Source organism: Ascaphus truei, chromosome 3, assembly GCF_040206685.1.
Source record: "Ascaphus truei isolate aAscTru1 chromosome 3, aAscTru1.hap1, whole genome shotgun sequence".
Lineage (NCBI taxonomy): Eukaryota > Metazoa > Chordata > Amphibia > Anura > Ascaphidae > Ascaphus > Ascaphus truei.
The window spans coordinates 57,382,134-57,402,632 of NC_134485.1; the positions used below are offsets into that span (position 1 = coordinate 57,382,134).

Genomic DNA, 20,499 nt, shown 5'->3' on the forward strand with positions numbered 1-20,499 from the left:
GGTTTGAAAAACCCTTTTATCAAACCAATCGTGAGCACATTGTAACGTAACGCAGAATCTTACCGATGGGCACAGCACTAAGAGCAGCATATGCTTCCTGATCATTTCAATCCATTGGTGATCTGTGAACCATGCAATGTTCCAAAGTAACTATTCAAACATTGAGTGGATTAGAAATATGCCTCTAATGACTCTTTGGCAAACAATGGGCATCTACAGTAGGAAATCTATTAACAGAACCAAGATAACATTTACAATTACCAGCATCCCGGAGGCGTGTGTGTCCGTGACGTCCACCGTGTGAAGCGGGTGCGTTTTCAGGACATGGTAGACGCGCCGTTGGGGGGGCGTGTCTGTGATGTCACGGAGCTGGTTCATCCTCATTGGGCGAACCACTCACGTGACCTGCCCATCGCGGCGAGAAATCAATTTCAACTGATTTCTTTCTCAAGGCGCACCCCCTCCTGCTGTCGCCCGCGCGGTCTATGGACGCGATCAACGCCATAAGGCAATGTGATCGCACCGCGCGCTGAAGCCCATCTGCGCGGTCTTCGGCAGCATGGGCGAGCCCTAAGCCTTCTCATGAATTTGTAGTTTACAATACTGTATGTAGCCATGTGTAAAATTGGTGTACAGATCTCTCTCTTACTGAGCAGTAACTCCTGGTAAGAAGGCAGGGTTGCCAGTAGTTATCATGGAGGTTTGCCCTCAAACCCTGTGATGTGTCATATGTAGCAAAGGAAGTGACAGCATGCTTTGTGTCCACTGTTAGTGACACTGAGGTGGGTCTTTCTGGAGCCTATATATTGCACAGCACTTCCTAAAGTTAGTGTTTCAGATAAGGAGTCGGACACTGCCAGTGTCTGGTGCACGAGCTGCAAGCCTGTGTAGCTTAAGGCCCGGGCCATAGAAGGGTGAGGCGATCCGAACCGCGCTGACGCTGAGGCTCGCCTGCTGAAATCTGGGCGATTTCATGCCCATACAGGCGAGCCAGCGGGCGCGATCGGAGCCGGGGGGAGGTGGTTGGAGGCGGGGCAGTGACGTTGCTGGGCCAATCGCCCGTGACGCACTGACGCCGACGTCACGGCGCCGTGACGTCGACACTGCTGTGCTGTGATTGGAGGTTTTCAGCCGACAGCGCGCTGAAAAACAGCTTGGCGCTCGGCTGAAACCTCCATCTCGTCAGCACGCCTGAAGACGCTCGCGTGAGCCCCCTCTCAAGGCATCCTCATTGAGGATGCAGGGGCTCAGCGCGGAGCGTCCGCACGCCTCAGCACGGCCTGTCCTTCTATGGACTCGGCCTAAGTGCGGGTGACAAGCTGATCACACACTGTGTCCAGGGCTCTGGCACAGCTGGTAGTCTCCCTTAGGGGAGAAGTGGAAAAGACCAATCTGATTAGAGTACAGAATTAAGAAGGAACCTTTCCCAAGATGGTCAACCTGATAATGTGCGGTTAAGTGTCGGCCGCTGTGATGGGCAGTCTGCCACATGACATGCTAATAAAGATGCCCTTGAAAAGACCCTTCTTGAGTGGAGTTACTCAGGGAGAAGGTGCACCCAGGAGTTCCCGTTCAGAAACTCCTCCCTGCTATCGTGGGGATCTGGATGGGATGGAGGCGCTGTACCAAATGTGAGTAGGACTCAGCACACTACCTTAGACGCCTGTCATGGTGAATTCCCCATTACTAACAAGCGGGAGACTCAGGAGTCCTGTGAGCCAGCAGGTGCACCACATTACACAGACATGTAACTGGGCAGTTTCTCACATAGGGGTCAGGATCAGAAGGGCCCAGAGAAACACCGTTACATGTAGAACAGGGGTGATCAACACCAGTCCTCAAGTCCCCTCAACAGGTCAGGTTTTGAGGATATCCCAGCTTCAGCAAAGGTGGCTCAATCAGTGGCTCAGTTGAAGACTGAAGCTGGGATATCCGCAAAACCTGACCTGTTGAGGGGACTTGAAGACTGGAGTTTATCACCCCTGTTCTACAGTATTTTAAACTACAAATTCATGAGAAGACTCAGGGCTCGCCCATGCTGCCGAAGACTCCGCGTGGAGGTGGGGGGACTTGAGGACTGGACATGAGTACCGCTGCTGCAGAATATACTGTAATTCACCCCCAGTGATAAGTCACATGTGCTTCTGGCTTAGGTGACCTCTACACTCCCTTATTCGTCCACCGCCCACTTTCCCAGGCTTCAGCTTTCTCAGCAAGGCTGAGGATGCTGCTTATCTTTGAAAGACTTCTATTTGCACCCTGTCAGTCATTTAACAGCTACAGGCTTAAACATGAGTAACAGGTCACGTCACCTATTCATCCTAGTCAGATAAAATTAATTACCATTCTAATTATTTCACAATTGTAGAAATTAAGTACTTGGTACAGTGAAGGGCACAATTGGACACAACTGATTATATGTGTCATAGAAAGCCTCCCTAAATCGTTGTAAAATCACAGACATATTATTATATCACAGATATATATATATTATATCAATGGAATTGTTTTGTTGTGCATATTATTTACGCTTTATGCAGTTATTCCGTTTCATCAGAAGCTAAAACCCAATATCAATCATTTTTTATTTTATTACATGAGCTAAGATCTGTACCACATTGTTTTTCACACTATTACTTTTCTGCCATAATTCGCTAGCAAATACTAAGGTATTGAGAAGCACGTTGAAAGATTGAATATCAATAAGTAGCTAAAGCATGGAGAAACGCATGCAAATGCTCTGGGAAGCAATAGTCTTTGTGACAAATAAGATTCCAAATGTTAATCAAATATAAATTGATCTACTCAAGGCAAGTTATAGTGAAGGAAAAGATGCTGTGTGTCAATGTTATTAGTTCTCAGTAGCTATGGTAAAAAAAGAAAATGTTATCTTCTAAATCAGGGGCGCTCAACTCCAGTCCTAAAACTCCCCCCAACGGGTCAGGTTTTCAGAATATCCCTGCTTCAGCACAAGTGACTCAATCAGTCCCTGCTTCAGCACAAGTGGCTCAATCAGAGGCTCAGTCTGATTGAGCCACCTCTGCTGAAGCTGTGATATCCTGAAAACCTGACCTGTTGGGGATTGCTTGAGGACTGTGGTTGCGCGCCCCTGTTCTAAATGATGTCAATTGGCGTATCTTTGCTACATTTTTGTTAAAGTTACTTGGTGCTTCATAAACGTCAACCCGAGACATAAAAGAGAGTTTACCGCCTCCCAAATATGCCCAGGTGACCTCCCAAAGTCCCATCAGGTGTATAGTCCCCAAATATACTTTATGGGTGCTCCCCTTCTCTTGCTCAGTGCTGTAGGCAGGTCTGCCACATTTATCACACTGATAAGATCTTACTGGCAGCCCATTGAGGATTGTGGTGCTGGAACTTCTGCATATACTTCACATCATTCTCAGCCAGCACCCTCAGTGAGAATTGGCCACGTGTACGGGAAATCAGAGGGGCCCAGTCAAGTCCTGAGAGTGCACTTACCTGGTAGGCCCACTTTATAGAACATCATACACGTTCTTTTCTGGGGAGAGGGATGAAACATTCATTTCTATAGTATTTCCTATCCTGTAATGGTGGTGTACCTCTCCCTGCACAGGCCAGGCTAACATGGTGCATCTAATCAAATACAGTAAAACAAACATTTCACACTAACATGTTCAACACATTGTAAATAACTGGATGTTCCATGCAGAGAAAAACACTGTATAAATACTCGCTGCCGCTTGAAAATGAGCTTGCATTTTAAGTCCATATATCTATTGCTACAATTGGCAGCCGACAAAGGTTGTAATAATATTAGCATAAACATAAACAGGGGGTAAGTGTGTGTGCAGGAGAGGGGTCAAAGAGAGGGCAGTGGGTGCAGGAGAGGGGTCAAAGAGAGGGCAGTGGGTGCAGGAGAGGGGTCAAAGAGAGGGCAGTGGGTGCAGGAGACGGGTCAAAGAGAGGGCAGTGGGTGCAGGAGAGGGGTCAAAGAGAGGGCAGTGGGTGCAGGAGAGGGGGTATGTGGGTTCAGGAGGGAGGGCATTGGGTGCAGGAGGGGGGATATGTGGGTTCAGGAGAGAGGGCATTGGGTGCAGGAGAGGGGATATGTGGGTGCAGGAGAGGAGTCAGAAAGAGAGAGAGAGAGAGAGAGAGAGAGAGAGAGAGAGAGACACCAGTAAGGGCAGGAGAGGGGGTAATTGTGTGCAGGAGAGGGGTCAGAGAGAGGGCAGTGGGTTCAGGAGAGAAAGGGGGGGGTGCAGGAGAGGGGTCAGAAAGAGGGCAATGGGTGCAGGAAAGGGATCAGAGAGAGGGCATTGGGTGCAGGAAAGGGATCAGAGAGAGGGCATTGGGTGCAGGAAAGGGGTCAGAGAGAGGGCATTGGGTGCAGGAGAGAGGGTAAGTGGGTGCAGGTGAGGGGGCAGAGAGAGGGGGGGGGGGCAGTGGGTGTAGTTCCTACCTCTGAGGGATTGATTACAGGAGGAGTCACATGACAGGCAGCCGAGGCACTGAATAGCTGCTGCCTGCCATGTGACCTCCTCCTTAAGGGATTCTGGGACTTGTGGTCCTGCTGACTTTCTCTGTTGTAGCATTACATTAGGGAGCGGGACTACACCTCCATGTAGAGGTGGGAGGGGATCTCCCATGTGCCGTCCTCCTCTGCCACCCTGCTCCACTATATGAAATTCTTGGAGGGTGCAAATGCACCCTTGCACCTGCCCTGGTAGCGCTGACTGTCTTCTTTCCATCCCTTTCACCTCTACTGCTCTCTCGCCTTAAACCTTTTTCCTCACTGAACCTTACCTCAGTATACACCAAGCACCTTCTTAAAAATCACCTCTTAAGTGAGGCATTGCAACCAACAATTGTGGCCAAGCGCTGCCCTCTGCTGCACTTATTCTCTCACCTGCTGTCTCTGTATGGCCGAGTCCATGGTGCAAGCGCGCAGTTCACGCGACGGAGCGCATGGCCTCGCGCGCGCCTGTCAGCCGAGTGATCTGCGGACTGCAGATCCTCACGACGGGAGGAGTGTCAGAGGCGCGGCCGTTGACGTCATGGAGCTGGTTCGCCCTCATTGAGCGAACCGCTCACGTGACCCGGCCATCGTGCTGCAAAATCTGATTTTTTTTGTAGTCACAAATAAATCTCTTTTGCGCGCACTATGGCCGTCCTCATTGAGGGACGGCCTTTTGTCCGTGCGGCGCGCACTGTCGCACTCAGCATGGACGCGGCCTAAGTCTCCCAACATACCACTTGGATTGTAAGGTCTCTGGAGCAGGGATTTCCTTTCTTGCTGTGTGACTTTGTTACACTTATCGGACTATAATTCCCTGTACTGTTTTTTGTCTCTTTTGTAAAGCGCTGAGTACATATTGGGCACTATAAAAATAAAGATCTCCATACAGTACATACATTTCATGGGATTATCTACCTCTTTGTACGAATGAAGCATACATTTAAGAAGGCCTTACTACAAAGATATCTCTCCACGTTCTTATGAAAAGATTATACAGCTGAACCCCGTTATAGCGCGGTCCTTGGGGTCCACAACACTGAGACCACAACACTGAGACCACATTATAACCAGGGTTGTGTTAAAATGTCACCGGTATCTACCTCACCCTCCTCATTGCAGATGTCAGCTCTCTCCTCTGGGCTGTGTCCACGTGCTCTTCTCTCTGGTGCATGGTGTCATTTTTTTTTTTAAGTACTGTGTATTTGGTGGAGAGGAGGGCTGTGTATTAGGGTCTGGCAATGTATGTGCTGTGTATTGGGAGAGGAGGGCTGTGTAGTATGGTCTGGCACTGTATGTGCTGTGTATTGGGAGAGGAGGGCTGTGTAGTATGGTCTGGCACTGTATGTGCTGTGTATTGGGAGAGGAGGGCCGTGTAGTTGGGTCTGGCACTGTATGTGCTGTGTATTGGGAGAGGAGGGCTGTGTAGTATGGTCTGGCACTGTATGTGCTGTGTATTGGGAGAGGAGGGCCGTGTAGTTGGGTCTGGCACTGTATGTGCTGTGTATTGGGAGAGGAGGGCTGTGTAGTAGGATCTGGCACTGTATGTGCTGTGTATTGGGAGAGGAGGGCCGTGTATTAGGGTCTGGCACTGTATGTGCTGTGTATTGGGAGAGGAGGGCCGTGTATTAGGGTCTGGCACTGTATGTGCTGTGTATTGGGAGAGGAGGGCCGAGTATTAGGGTCTGGCACTGTATGTGCTGTGTATTGGGAGAGGAGGGCTGTGTAGTAGGGTCTGGCACTGTATGTGCTGTGTATTGGGAGAGGAGGGCCGTGTAGTTGGGTCTGGCACTGTATGTGCTGTGTATTGGGAGAGGAGGGCTGTGTAGTATGGTCTGGCACTGTATGTGCTGTGTATTGGGAGAGGAGGGCCGTGTAGTTGGGTCTGGCACTGTATGTGCTGTGTATTGGGAGAGGAGGGCTGTGTAGTAGGATCTGGCACTGTATGTGCTGTGTATTGGGAGAGGAGGGCCGTGTATTAGGGTCTGGCACTGTATGTGCTGTGTATTGGGAGAGGAGGGCCGTGTATTAGGGTCTGGCACTGTATGTGCTGTGTATTGGGAGAGGAGGGCCGTGTATTAGGGTCTGGCACTGTATGTGCTGTGTATTGGGAGAGGAGGGCCGAGTATTAGGGTCTGGCACTGTATGTGCTGTGTATTGGGAGAGGAGGGCTGTGTAGTAGGGTCTGGCACTGTATGTGCTGTGTATTGGGAGAGGAGGGCCGTGTAGTAGGGTCTGGCACTGTATGTGCTGTGTATTGGGAGAGGAGGGCCGTGTATTAGGGTCTGGCACTGTATGTGCTGTGTATTGGGAGAGGAGGGCCGTGTAGTAGGGTCTGGCACTGTATGTGCTGTGTATTGGGAGAGGAAGGCTGTGTAGTAGGGTCTGGCACTGTATGTGCTCTGTATTGGGAGAGGAGGGCCGTGTAGTAGGGTCTGGCACTGTATGTGCTGTGTATTGGGAGAGGAAGGCCGTGTAGTAGGGTCTGGGATTGGGCTTTTTCCATAAGCCAACAATGTTATTTGCTTCTCTTTTCTCTTAGATTATATTAAAGACCTTTTAAAACGTCCTAAAGCCTTTAATACAGACAGTTAAGCAGTAAATTATGAAGTTATTGATCTGTGTACCACCTACAAATAATACACTGCAGTTGAATTAATTTGGGTTCTCTGCATTGGAGGATCTACACCAGTGGTTTGCAGCCTTTTTTTGGTTAAGGCAGCGGCGCGCAAACTGTGGGGCGTGAGGCTTCTGCAACACTCCACTTACCTTGCTTCAGCTGGCTGTGTGACGCCTCGCCATGGTAACGCGGCGTGAAATGACGCGACGGGGCCACGTGGCGTGACATCACACGCGTCAAATGACCCTGCAGCGTCATTTGACGTGGATGCAAGGTTGGGGTGGGAGGGGGTGCGAGAGAACTGGGGCAAGTAAGACAGGGGGGCGCAGCAGTTTGCGCTCCCCTGGTTTAAGGAACCCCAAGTGAAATTCTGAGAAACCCCCAACTGTCTCTAATAGCAACTCTGTGTTCAAAATGCATTGTAAATGTTTCTGTATTTGATACAATTTTAAAATGACCAGACAATTGAAGGGATCCCTTTAGGGATGGCCGGGGAACCCAAGGGATCCTAGGAACCCTGGTTGAAAAACACTGATCTATTGTATAATGGTATGAGGTGCAAGGATATACTCCGTAATGCTATGTTACGCAGCATGGTTTTTTTCCAGCAAGGGCATCCTGCACATGAATTGGGGTTTAGCATTTCAGGCTCCTCTGGCAGCTAAGGGTTAAGTCATTTCTTTAGCCGCTTACTATTGCTGCCAGCACTCAGGGACTAAGACCATCATAATACCACCTAAAATACATATTTCCTAATGTGCCCAGTGGGCATTGTTATTGGCTTAATGCACACATATCCTTTAATAACATTGTGCATTTTCTGAGATTACAATACATGGATGTGATTTCATTGAAATACCAAAAGCTGTATATATTGGCCCTTGAGCACAAACACATACTGCACTGCATTTGAATACAGTAGTTGGTTTATTTTGTTCATTGACTGTTTAAACCGCAAGAAGAATAGTAAGGTTGTGTATTAACGAATTTCCTGGCAGCAAATAGGAGTTGTGGGTGTCACATGATAGATTATTATAAGAGGTACGCAGCTGGACCCCATCTAGATGGAAATGTGGAACAGAGTTAATCTCTGATCCAACTATTTATAGCAAGTTACATTGACAGAAAAGAGGTGCATTTACTGTACCCAAATAATTCGACTGTCCACATGGGCACTGGTCATAATGAATGCAGAAATGGTGAGCTTGTAAATAAAACATGTATAGTGCTAATGGTGTATTTACCAAGGCTATTGATTGCATCGACATAGCACTTTCTGAAGCCTTTGTATTAAATATGTATGAGTTTATTGGACATGGCTGTTGTAGAGATTTGACTTAACACATTTCTGAGATGTTGCATTGCTCTGAAACAGGGGCTGCCAATTCCAGTCCTCAAGGGCCACCAACAGGTCAGGTTTTCAGGATATCCCTGCTTCAGCAGAGGTGGCTCAGTCTGATTGAGCCATCTCTTCTGAAGCAGGGATATCCCTCATACCTGGCCTGTTGGTGGCCCTTGAGGACTGGAGTTGGCAGCCCCTGTTTTAAAATCTGCTGCGGTCTCCTATGGCAGTGAGAGGGTTAATATTGACAACATCCCTAATCTTACCGCAAGCGATTAACAGGCTAAAGTATATCGTTCTGTCCGGTGCAATTTGCTATTACAGTACATTTATATTCTCACACTAGCCACATTTCCCCCAGCTAAGTAATGTAACACATTATTAACATTTTAATATTTTTATTTCTCTTGCGTTGTAGCTGTTTTTTTAATTTATCTGGTTTTGTGTGTTTTATTCCACACCTAGCGACACCCACACATCAAAAGGTCAACAAACTAGAGATAACAACATGATTAGGGGGTTGAATGCATATGAGCAGTTTGTCAATGTATGTATTTTCTATGTACAAATGCTTAATGCTTATTAAAGTGTATGCAATACTGTATGCAGAAGTACATAGACTGTTCTGTAGGGTCTGTTTTATAGGTGGACTTAAAATGGTCTTCTACTGTACATCCGTATACCTCAAGTTCAGAAAATTGTTTCAGATTGCCAATATACACCCGGTGCAGCCATTCACACATTAAATACATGATCACAACGTAGAAATTAGGAGAAAATTATGGAAAAATAAACAAAAATAAAACAGCAGAGCATATTTTATATTTGTAACGGTTTTTCTGGCCTGGCTGACCCACCCAATCTCACATTGGCCCCTGTGGTCTAACCAGTCCCCATTACATGGTAGTGTCTGGTGGTGCACCTGTTGGCAACAGGACTCCTGAGTCTCCCGCATGATGTTGTGTGGGGAATGTCAACCCAGACAGGCAGCTGAGGTAGTGTGCTAGAGTCCTACCTACATGCAGTGCAGCGCCTCCACCTCATCAGGATCTCTGCGTCCGCAAGGAGATGGTTCTGATGAGGAACTCCTTCTTGGTGGTGCCTTCCGCTGTGGAGTAACTTCACACTCACACATTGGGGTTCTTGTGAACAAGGGCATCTTTATTGATTGGTGGTATAGGCAGACTGCCCCTCGCAGCAAACAGCTTAGCCGTTCATCTTCTGTGCTCTCCTTTCAGAAGATCTATCTGCCCTCCCAATGGAGTTGGATCACCTCTCCCCTCAGGGAGATCACCACCTGTGCCAGGTCCCTGGACACAGTGTAGGCCCTGCCAGCCTTAGGCTAAGGCCCCGTTGCACGCATCCGCACGGCTGTCTTGCTTGCCGGCGGCGCTTGCAACTCACTGCACCGCGATCTGCGGTCTGCAGGAAACTTTTTACGGAGCGGGGGGGCGTGACCAAATGGGTCGGGTGGGCGGGGCCATGACGAGGGGGGGCGCGGCCATGACGTGTGTCCGTGTGTCCGTGTGCTGGAGTGGAATATAAAATTGACATACAGTATCTCCACAGTTTAATCGCGTGCTGTAAAGTACCCCCCGTCCACCCCCCCTCAGTTTGCCCTGAAGCCGGGCCCCGTCCCCCAGGCCCTGCATGTAAATGAGTGTGAGGACAGGCATGTGTCCCGCTCCCCGCAGCCTCCCTGCTCCCCGAAGCCTCCCCTCCTCCTCCTCTCCTCATTGCCAGGGGTTCCCCCATCGCGTGCATCTGCTTACACTGCAGACTATGAGGAGAGAGTCTGTGGGAGGGAGCAGGGGGGAGCTCCCTTGGTGCTGCAGCTGCTTTCTCTCTCCTCCCCGCTCCCCGAAGCCTCCCCTCCTCATTGGCTCACAGCCACACCACATGACGCGTCGCCGCTTGGGATTACAATTCTCTTGTATCCCCTGGCGGCTGATGCGTCACAGCGTGTAGTGAGCCGTGCAGGGAGGAGGGACTGGGACCAGCTCGGGAGGGCACCATCACATGGTGAGTAGCGCTCACGCGGCCGCCCGCGCGGCCGGGCGCAGCGGGTCCCAGTCCTTTACTGCTGCAGGTCAGACTATTTGCTGCAGAATCACTTTAACTTATCACACTTGACCTTGAACATAGACTTGCACACTAACTTTGGGCAGTGGTGTGCCTTATATACCAAGGGAATAGCTCCACCTCCTGTGTCACTAACAATGGACACAAGGTCTGTTACCACTCCCCTCATGTACATATGACACCTCACCAGGGTGTGAGGGCAAGCCTCCATGATTGATGCTGGCAACCCTGTATACTTACCAGGCTTACTGCCAGCATGAGAGAGAACTGTATACCATTTTTAACACATTTTTAACACATGGCTACATATTTAAAGGTGCAGTCCTGAACTAAGCACAGTGTCATGTTTATTAGGTTAAATGAATGTGGTATTTAACCTGCCGGGCAAGTATAAGCATTTTTTTTAAAATTATGCTTTTAACATTTCCATGGTAAAATCTGGTGATAGCACAGTTTGTCGGGTGAATTTATATTTTTGTGCTGCTTAAATGCAGTGGATCCAGAGAAAAGGGATATCCATTTAAATTTGAACAGGATGGAAATAAGAAAACCTATTACTGTACTTTAAACAGCAGTCCCCACAAAGTCTGCTCTTTTCTTGCCGTTTCCAAAACTGTTCTTATTTGTCAAAATCCGATGCTTCATTATATCCCAGATATAAGAGTTTGACATTTTTAGTGTCTGGGACGTTTAAATGAAGCTCTCTACAGAGCCCAGTGCAATAGGAAGCCTCAGAAACGAACAAAATCATGTAATAAAATGTTTTAAAGAGCAGGACATGCTCAGAGTGCAAGGTACAAAAATGATGACTTAAACACATATAGGCATCCAGGGTACCACTGCCTAACAGTGCGATCACGTGACCGCTTTCATTAGCAGTCATGTGACGACGGCGGCCATTATGCAAGAGGAGGAGTCCTCTGCCGTTTCTCTACAGGGCAGATCACAACCTACCCTTCACGGGAATGCGGGACGCAGTCTAAGCTGAACAAAAAACCCTTCTCTGGGCGTAGTCCAGGGGTGGCCAACTCTAGGGCAACCAACAGTTCAGGTTTTCAGGATATCCCTTCTTCAGCAGAGGTGGCTCAGTCTTTGACATAAGCCACCTGTGCTGAAGCAGGGATATCCCTACACCCTGGCCTGTTGGTGGCACTTGAGGACTGGAGTTGGCCACCTCTGACGTAGTCACTACATCTTGGCGCACTCATAGGGCTAAGGTTGATTGAATCTTTGTAAGGAAGCAGATTACTTCCTGCTTAATGGGATTACCCCTGTGAGTAGTATCACTGTATAGGAACAAGATACATCTCCACACCTCAGGCTACAAGAGGGCACTTCTTTTTCCTCCAGATTTGCATAGTGTTTGTATTCATATCACCACAAACACTGTCACTAGGACCCTACAATGCACTATGATAAACTACAGAGGTAGCAGACGTTCCTGCTGCCATTAACGTTAACGCAATCGTTAAGGAGATATGCGCACGCATTATTTAACGCGTTAACGGGGTAATACGTCTGCTACGTCTGTAGCATCATCTCTTCTTTTTTTTTCTGCCTGATCTTACTTTTGCGTTGGTATGATAGTAATTGTTTCAATTTTATACCTACTGTATGATTTATATAACAACTTCTGGACATTTAGAGTGCATATCTACAATATTAATACAGATCTAGCAGGCGTGAAGGGTGCAATAGCGTGTTAGCGCTGCCCCTTTTTCGTGCGCGGCTAATGACATTACAATGGCAGCTGCTACCGCTAGCGAGTCGTGTCCCGCTGCAACACGCTAGGGGGAGCTATACACAGCTACATCTGATGTTCAGTCATTTAGCATAATTAAGGCCGACTGATAATTATCCCAGATGTCATTTTTTTTTTAATGAATGGAAAGGAGAGGGCATAAAACACTATGAATAAATCTCCGGGCGCTGAGGGCACAAGGAGTCCACATTATGCATTCAAAAACATTGGAGACTTCCGCGATCTTGTGGATTCCTGTTCTGGGAACAACCTGAATATATTAAAATGACTGGTTTCAAATAATATGCATTGTGCAAACTGCTATTCATTTAAAGCAGCAAAACATGTGATTTAAAAAAAAAAAATCAGTTCTGTATTATTATTATTATTCAACTCTTAATGCCATTTTTAATTTGTTTTAAAGCATCCTTTGATTCCTATAGCAGCCTTTAGCCCACCTCCCAAGCAGTGCATATATTTGCAATACTTTCCTGTTTGTGGTAATTTGTTGTCAATATTCCCAGCAGTGTGAGCTGTAAACTGTAACAATAGATAATGTTGCCATGGTAATATCAAGATACATTGTAGCTGCTGAGTTACAGTGACTGAAGGATTGATTGAAACTGAAAGGCAGTCATTATGTTAGGCACACAATCAGGTGCACCAAACGGTTGCCAGCTTAGGTAAGAATGTAGAATTATACATTGCCACGTGCTTTACGTATAAAAATAAGAAGAAGAAAAGGGGGGAATGTAGTATTGCTGCTTTAAACCCGAGCTGATCTCTGCTCCAGCCCAGGAAAGTGGTTTGACAGTAGCTTGGATAAGAGTCTCCGTCTCATGTCATCTTCTGTTGTAAACCTATCAATGGGCAGTTCGGTAGCAGCATTGTTGGAGATATGATTTACAGTCTGTGTAACGTCACCAACGAGTTACAGTATTTTCACTTATTTGGCCGAGATCCAGGACGCTCTGTTAAATCAGGGCTCATCACATGACACTACATAAAACAGGAACAGATCATTATATGCAAAAAAACAAAGGCTGTCCTATATGCCATTAGCATAGGTTGAATGTCACGTTATTGTAGCATAACTTTGCGTGATCTCTAAAGAATGTGATGTGAGCTATGTCTTGGAGCTGCTCTGATCCAGACCCTGAAATAGGTGTTTACCTCAAGTTGAGAGAGGAGAGGGATATAATGCTGGCAAATAATGCGTTGTTATTTAAATTATGCCGAACTGCGGAGTTATACCCATCCCAACACCGCAAAGGCCCTATTTTATGTGTGACTCCAAGTTTAGGAATAACTTACATAATGTAACATTATGTCCCCGCGTTAACCTTAACTTACTTTTGTGGATATGCAATGTTTTAATAACGTCACATTTGCTTATCAGTTGCATATCATCATCTTTACAGTTAACGCTGTGCTCCTGATTGGGAGAAAACATGGCTTAATATTATGTTATTGTCCTTTCAAGAAACACCGTTAATATCAATGTGACATTAACCCTTTGGGTGCCGGTGTGCCGCCGCACCCGTGATCCCATGCCCGGCCTGTCACTGGTGAAATGGAAGGAGAAGAGTCACCCCCCTTCCGTTCGCCATGAGTGCCGATCGTGACCTGTGCTCCATAGGTGTGTGCTGGACACAATCTCCTCTAAGGAAATTCACATTTTTTGGGTGGGGACTACTGTACGTCATGGTAGACCTACTATGGCCAGAACCCACTATGTAGAAGCTACGTCCCAGGGCACTCAAAAGGTTAAATTAGGTGACCGCCATGTTTTGTGGCTTAACAGCACTTTGTGGATCTGGGCCTAAATAAGGGGTTTCTTGTCTCTCTCTCCGTGGGACACCCCATCCGGATCAGATTTTAGGAACAATCAATGAATAACATGACCTGCACCTATTTTACATGTCAATGTCTGTTTAGTAGAGGTGTACAAACGTTTTGCTAAAGTTCGCAAACCAGGCAAAATTTGTCTTTTTAATTAATTTGGCAGCCTTCACAAAATTTGCTGATCATTAAAAGCCGATATGAAAGGTGACATTTCCTTATATTGAGTATACTGCTGTTTTTACTAAATTCTGATGAAAATTACGACTTTTCTTTACAAGATTGGCAAAATTATTGGGATTCTAGAATGCTTGTGAAGCAAATTTGAAGACATTCGTACATCTCTAGTGATTAGATGTTATCCCTTAAACATGGCCCAGCTGGGGTTTCACAAGAAGAGGTTTGAGAAAAATTGGCCTAAAACAAAGGCCTCAAATTACCACTGCAACCATACTAAGGCAGCTTCCACGATCTTAAATATGGGAGAAGAAGCAGCGAGCGTTTCCTCCGGAGCGCCTTTTTTTAAAATATAGTCTGAACAGAAAATGTCATCATGAGTTGAACTGTACTAGGAAATTAAATAAATAAAAAAAGATGGCTGTCTGGGTCCACCAGTACAAGGCCACAATGCCTCAGTGACGGTGTGGCTTTCTATTGTCTCTCTCCAATGAGGTTTACCCGTTTCCACCCGAGAAGTAGTAAACCCCAATGGACAAAACTAAATATATATCAAAGCCTGGGGGATCAATGAGTGGAAAAAGCAAAAATCATATGTAATAAAAAAAGAGAGGAAAAAACGTAAATAAACAATGTTGAAAAATTTCTTAAGAAATGGGAACAGCCCCAAAAATGAAAAAAAAAGCCCATCTGTTTAGGAATTGATTCAGCAAGTCTATATGAGTCTATATGAGCTTATATTATATAATGTTAGTATCTTTCCCCATGAGCCCGCTGTTTTATAAAAAAAAAAAAGAAGATATTTTTCTAGTGTGAGAAAACAGCATTTTCTTAATCTCTAGCTTGTGACGTTACCGTGGTAATCTCGATCAGCGCGACCTGCTGCTTTAAACTGTTATTTTAATTGCAAATGTCTTTTAGATGAGCAATTCGTGCTTGTGCTTTTTTAAATTTTGGATTTTGAGCGGTATTTCCATAGGATGGATTATGTGACTTGAAGCCGAACATGTCATCATCACAGCAGAATTTAGACCCAGATCCACAAAAGAGGGCTAAACTTTAGCACGCCTCAGCTCACATTCATATGAATAGGAGTAAACACCTGCTAACCCACAGGCCCCTTTTGTGGATCTGGGAGCCTCTTTGCCTCAAATGTATTTAGCTGACAAAACAAAAGTTGTATTTTTTTCCAACACCACTTCCGTGCGTTACAGCAGAAGTGAGCCTGATCTGGTGCTTGTATACATGTTGACTGTTTTTAATTACACTTCAAATATCTTTTTACAATAACGGTCAATATTTCCACAGGCAAAGTGGCGGCAAACAAGACGCACCAGCGGTAACATACGGCACCTACAGAGGATCCAGGCGGATAAGGAAGCTCCTCAAGAGACGGCCAGATATAAATTCTCCCATCCCTGAAAAAGAAGAGGCCCCCGACAGAGACACAGCTACTACAATATCAGATGATCAGAATTCTGTTTTATCCCACCAACGGCGTAAAAGGGAGCAAGTTGCAGACCTCCCTAGAATTAATGAAGAGGAGGTACCACCTGCAAAGATCCACATCAAAAATCGATTACAACCAAGGGAGGAGGAGAACTTCAACAGTGCAGATGATTTGTCTAAAATAGCACCAAATATACATGCTAAAATAGGCAATGATAAGTTATTGCTAGATAACAATCTGGCCCCAAGTAGCTTGAGTTGCCAGGTTTCATCCAAACGTAGTTCAGTTGATCAACAGTTTGATGGAAAAGAAAATGGAACTTGCATCCAAACACAAGTGGATCTCCAGCTCAATGCTGACACTTCTTGCACAACTAATGGCAATTCCTTGGCTGATAATTCTACCAAATACTATGATACCAAAGAAAAGGAAATGGAGTCCTCTTCAACTACAAGTGTAACGTTAAATAATAACGATCCTACATTCATTGAGGATTTCCCTGGCATCTCTGATCAGCCAGTGGTAGAGATAGACAATGGTGTGTTCCAGGTCAGTTCTGAACATTTGCAAAAGAATGAAAGAGTTAGCTCACCTTGTCTTTCGCCTGAAACAAATAATTCCATCCACCATGCTACTGATCCAAGCTGTGATATATCTATGCCTCAATTCGATATGAACACAAACATTGTTCCTATTCATGGCGCATCAGAAAGTGTCACAATTGTGGGGAACTTGGAGAATGGTAACATGCCAATTGAAACGGCACTAGAAATTCCCACTGCTGCTGAGAATAGTAATAACAGCAGTAATAGCAGTGACAATGACAGCACGGATCAGATCAATATAACTGCCAAGGAAACAAATGATGTGCACTTAAGTATGACTTTTACTGATCTTAATTCTGTTGATATGTCTAAGACTATTATGCTTGGTAAAAAATGTCAGGATGACTTGTTGCCCAATATTGAACCAGTAACTGGCAACCATTTGAACAATATTTGTTCTCTGTCCAATTCATCTCGGAATGACAGCCATGTCAAAGAATCTGCACAGGTACTTTTATCTGATGACTGCAGCGAGTGTCAGTCTCCTCCTCTCACCACAGCTTCTGACCCACTTTCATCACCCATTACATCTATTGATGTCAGATGTAACAGCCCTTTGCCTCCATCTGACGGTGTTGATTCTGGAATAGTTTCATCATCGAAAGAGTATACACCGGATGAAGATATCCCGGTTAGAAGGTCTCCTGATCTTCACAACAACATCGAGTCTGTCCCACTTGCAACCGTAAATGGTCAAGACACCAGCATAACTGGTTTGGTTGAGTCAGACAGAACGATACCTGAAAATAGTGTTATAGCAGCACATCAATGTGAAGGGAACATTTTACCAACAATTGAACAAGTTCATGTTCTTAGCAAAAAGGAAACGGCTAATCTTCATTTCCCAAATGACCATGAGGAAGCCAATTGTGCAGCTTATTCTGGTAGTGATGCAACGGCTGAAAAACCTTTACTTGAACTTTATTCATCCGTTTTAGAGGATTCTCATGCGCCCACCTATCTTAATTCAACAGATGTTTATGTTGCAACGGTTTCGGTGAAATCTGTAGATGTTAAAGAGGTGAAAATTGCTCCTCATTCTTTCCAATCAGAAGTCGTATCTGTAGGTAAACTCACATCTCCTGCTTTGGAACCAGAGCACATCTGTTTACCGAACTTGTCGCCTCCATCTGTGGACATAACAAACGTTAGGGATTTTCAGATTCCTGGACATACCCAAGAAAATGAAAGCTGTGCTAGACTTGAAGAACTTTCCTCTAACATTGAATCTGAAGTTATCCTTATGAATAACCTGCCCAACATGTCCTGTAATGTTAGAAATCTTAACCAAGTCATATCTACTGACAAACTTAAAGATGATTACATCCCACCTATTGCATTACCCTTCAGTGAATGTCAAGATGCACAGATTGCTGATATTCCATCCACTACTTTGAAACCTGAAGATGAAACAACCTCTATATTGAAAACTGACACAGAGGCTATAAAAGTTGATTCAGCAAATGAAGGTAACATCATTGCAGCGGAGAGTATTAATGCAGCTACATTGGTAACTGAATATGTAAGTGATAGTGCTTGTGTAGCTATAAAACCTATAGATCCCATTATAGAAAGTGAATTACCAATAACAAGAGCTAAATCACCAGATGTAAATGTAGAAAACACAAAAAGTGACAATTCTGCCCCTATAATGAAGACCCTAAATGGCAGCTGTATCAATATTCCGACCCAAACTCTCAAACACGAAAATGAAATGGCAAATGAGATATTGTTGTCCAATTTTTCTCATTTGGAATCTAAGGGAAGTGAGTTAATTAAAAATGGAACCGATTCTCAGATGGAGCTAGAAGTCAACCACAGAGCGACAGGAAAATCTCACAATGTATTGTGTTCTGTTTCATTAAAAGACGATTTAAGCACCTGTACTGAAACACCTGACAACTCTCCGGCTTCACCATTAAGTTCTACAATTCCCAAGAGAGAGCAGGAGTTTATCCTTTCAACAAAAGCTCATCCTGAGTCATCAGATAATGCTTTATTGATACAAAAAGCCAATGAAATTATTGGCAATGCATTGCATTCAGCCTTAGGAGAAATACAAAGCAAAGAAAAAAATAATAATATAGTTCAGATTTGCGAAAGCAATCTGAGCTTTATTACACCAGACATTATAGAAGTGAAATTAATAACACACAAATCAAGTGAAAATGAATCACTTAAGACCTCAGCTGACGGCTCTGAAGCAGACTGCATGGAAACTGCATTAGCAGGGGTGCCTTGTGCAAATATGGTGTGTAAATACCCTGAAAGCAAAGATCCATTTGTGTCCAGGGCTGAAGAAATCGTAAATGAAGTTATAGTCTCTGCTAAACAAAACATAATTTCTTATCTGCTACAAACCAGTTTGAACAAAAACGTCACCGCAGATGAGATAGTTCAATCTAAAATAACTAAAGAGCTAAATATTGCATTGACAGACCGTATAAGTGAAGCAGCACAGGACACTTCAGATTCAAGCAAAAACGTATCTATGTTAGAAATGGCTAATAGTTTGTGCAAAAATACGAATCACATTCCTTCTTGTGAAATAAACTCAAATGTAATATTACCAGATTTATTTCAGAGTAATGTAGCATCTACCAAAGAAAGTGACCGTTACACATTAAAGGAATTAAGTTGTGAAGGAATTTCAAGTGACGAAGTCAACATAAGTGACCATGATGTGAATGGATATATAGACGACAATATTTTCCCAGAAATGGAAAAGTCAGATCAGCTTTTACAGACTTTAGATCGGTCTGATAGCACAAGGGATGAGAATATACTTCCAGACATTTCACATGGAGACAATTTAAAAGCCAAAGTGCAAGAAGATATGGACACTGAAAATGTGAAATTGGATACAAGTGAAAATCTCGATTACAATGAGTACATAGATCAATTAAGCTTTTTGAAAATGAATTTCTCAGATATCCAGCAAACTACAAATGATTTTAGTGATGTCATAGAAGAGGGAAGCATATCCCTTTCGGATACAAATAATGATATGTCCATTCCCTTTCATTGGTCTGTGCATAATGGTCACTACTTTGAAATAAGTGAAAGCGATGATGAACCCACTGATGAAGAAAATGATACAGATAGCATCAATGAAGCTAATAATCCTGACTCATTTCTGTCCATTCAAGCCAAGCGGATGAGAATGTACCCTTTTGCTTTGTCTCCAATATATGAGGATGATAGCTCTTCTGAGGATGTTTTGTCCAATAGTGTTTCACCGAGACATGCTGATGGAACAACCTCAAATAATGCAAATGACCAAAATTCAATCTTATCACTCCTCCAGTCAGTATCCGATCGTTTAAAACAAAGTGACAGAATACATGATTCAGAAGAAGCATCATGTGAAGAAAGTGTTCCATTATCTAATAATGAAGCACCTTTAGCCAATGACCAGTCAGATAAAGACGGAACAGGAACCTTAGAAAACAAACGCCCTCCATCTATCATGGTTCACCAGAAGGAGGAGGGAACAGAAACGGAGTCGTCTCTGCCACAAATAATCACACTATCCAGTATGTTTGTTACTAAACCTAATGCAGACACCAGGCCTCTTGTGAGTTCAGGACGTCAGTCTCTCCTTTTACACATGACCAAACAATCCAGTGTGTTCAGGCCAAAATCTAGCATGGAAACAAAGCTGCATCCAGGTTCTGGGAATGAGTCTTCTGCATTGGAGATGAACACAGATTCCAGTCTACCCGACACAAATTCTAACACAGAAGTCACTTCGCATCCCATTCCCTTAAATGAACCTTCACCGTTACAGATGACAACAGAACCAAGTCTTTTCATCCAAAACTCCGACATAGGAAGCAAGCCACGTCCAGTTTCAAGAAGTGTATATTATCAGTATTTCAATGCTACTCAAAACTATTCCAACAATAAAGAAATTAAAGGAAGTGTTTTTCTGGAAAAGTTATACAACTCTCAAGAAGACGATTCTCTGAAAACACAAGCTCCAGTAATGGTAAGGAGTGTATCAATTGACAAGCACAATACCTATTCCTTACAACTTAGAACAAGATTGATTATTTTATATCGTGTTTTAAAATGTCTTCTCAGGAATCACCAACCACAGCAGGTTTTAGGAATAACCAGTACACTTGCACTCATTTGCA

The 20,499-nt window shown here is 44.7% G+C and overlaps 1 protein-coding gene across 1 annotated transcript in view; it reads left to right on the forward strand.

Moving 5' to 3' along the window:
* CRYBG3 (crystallin beta-gamma domain containing 3) overlaps window positions 1–20,499 on the forward strand; it is a 156,422-nt gene that overhangs the window by 73,473 nt on the left and 62,450 nt on the right. The window contains exon 4 of the mRNA XM_075594047.1: window positions 15,611–20,348. Within this exon, the coding sequence (XP_075450162.1) occupies window positions 15,611–20,348 (4,738 nt within the window). The remainder of the gene's footprint in view (window positions 1–15,610; window positions 20,349–20,499) is intronic.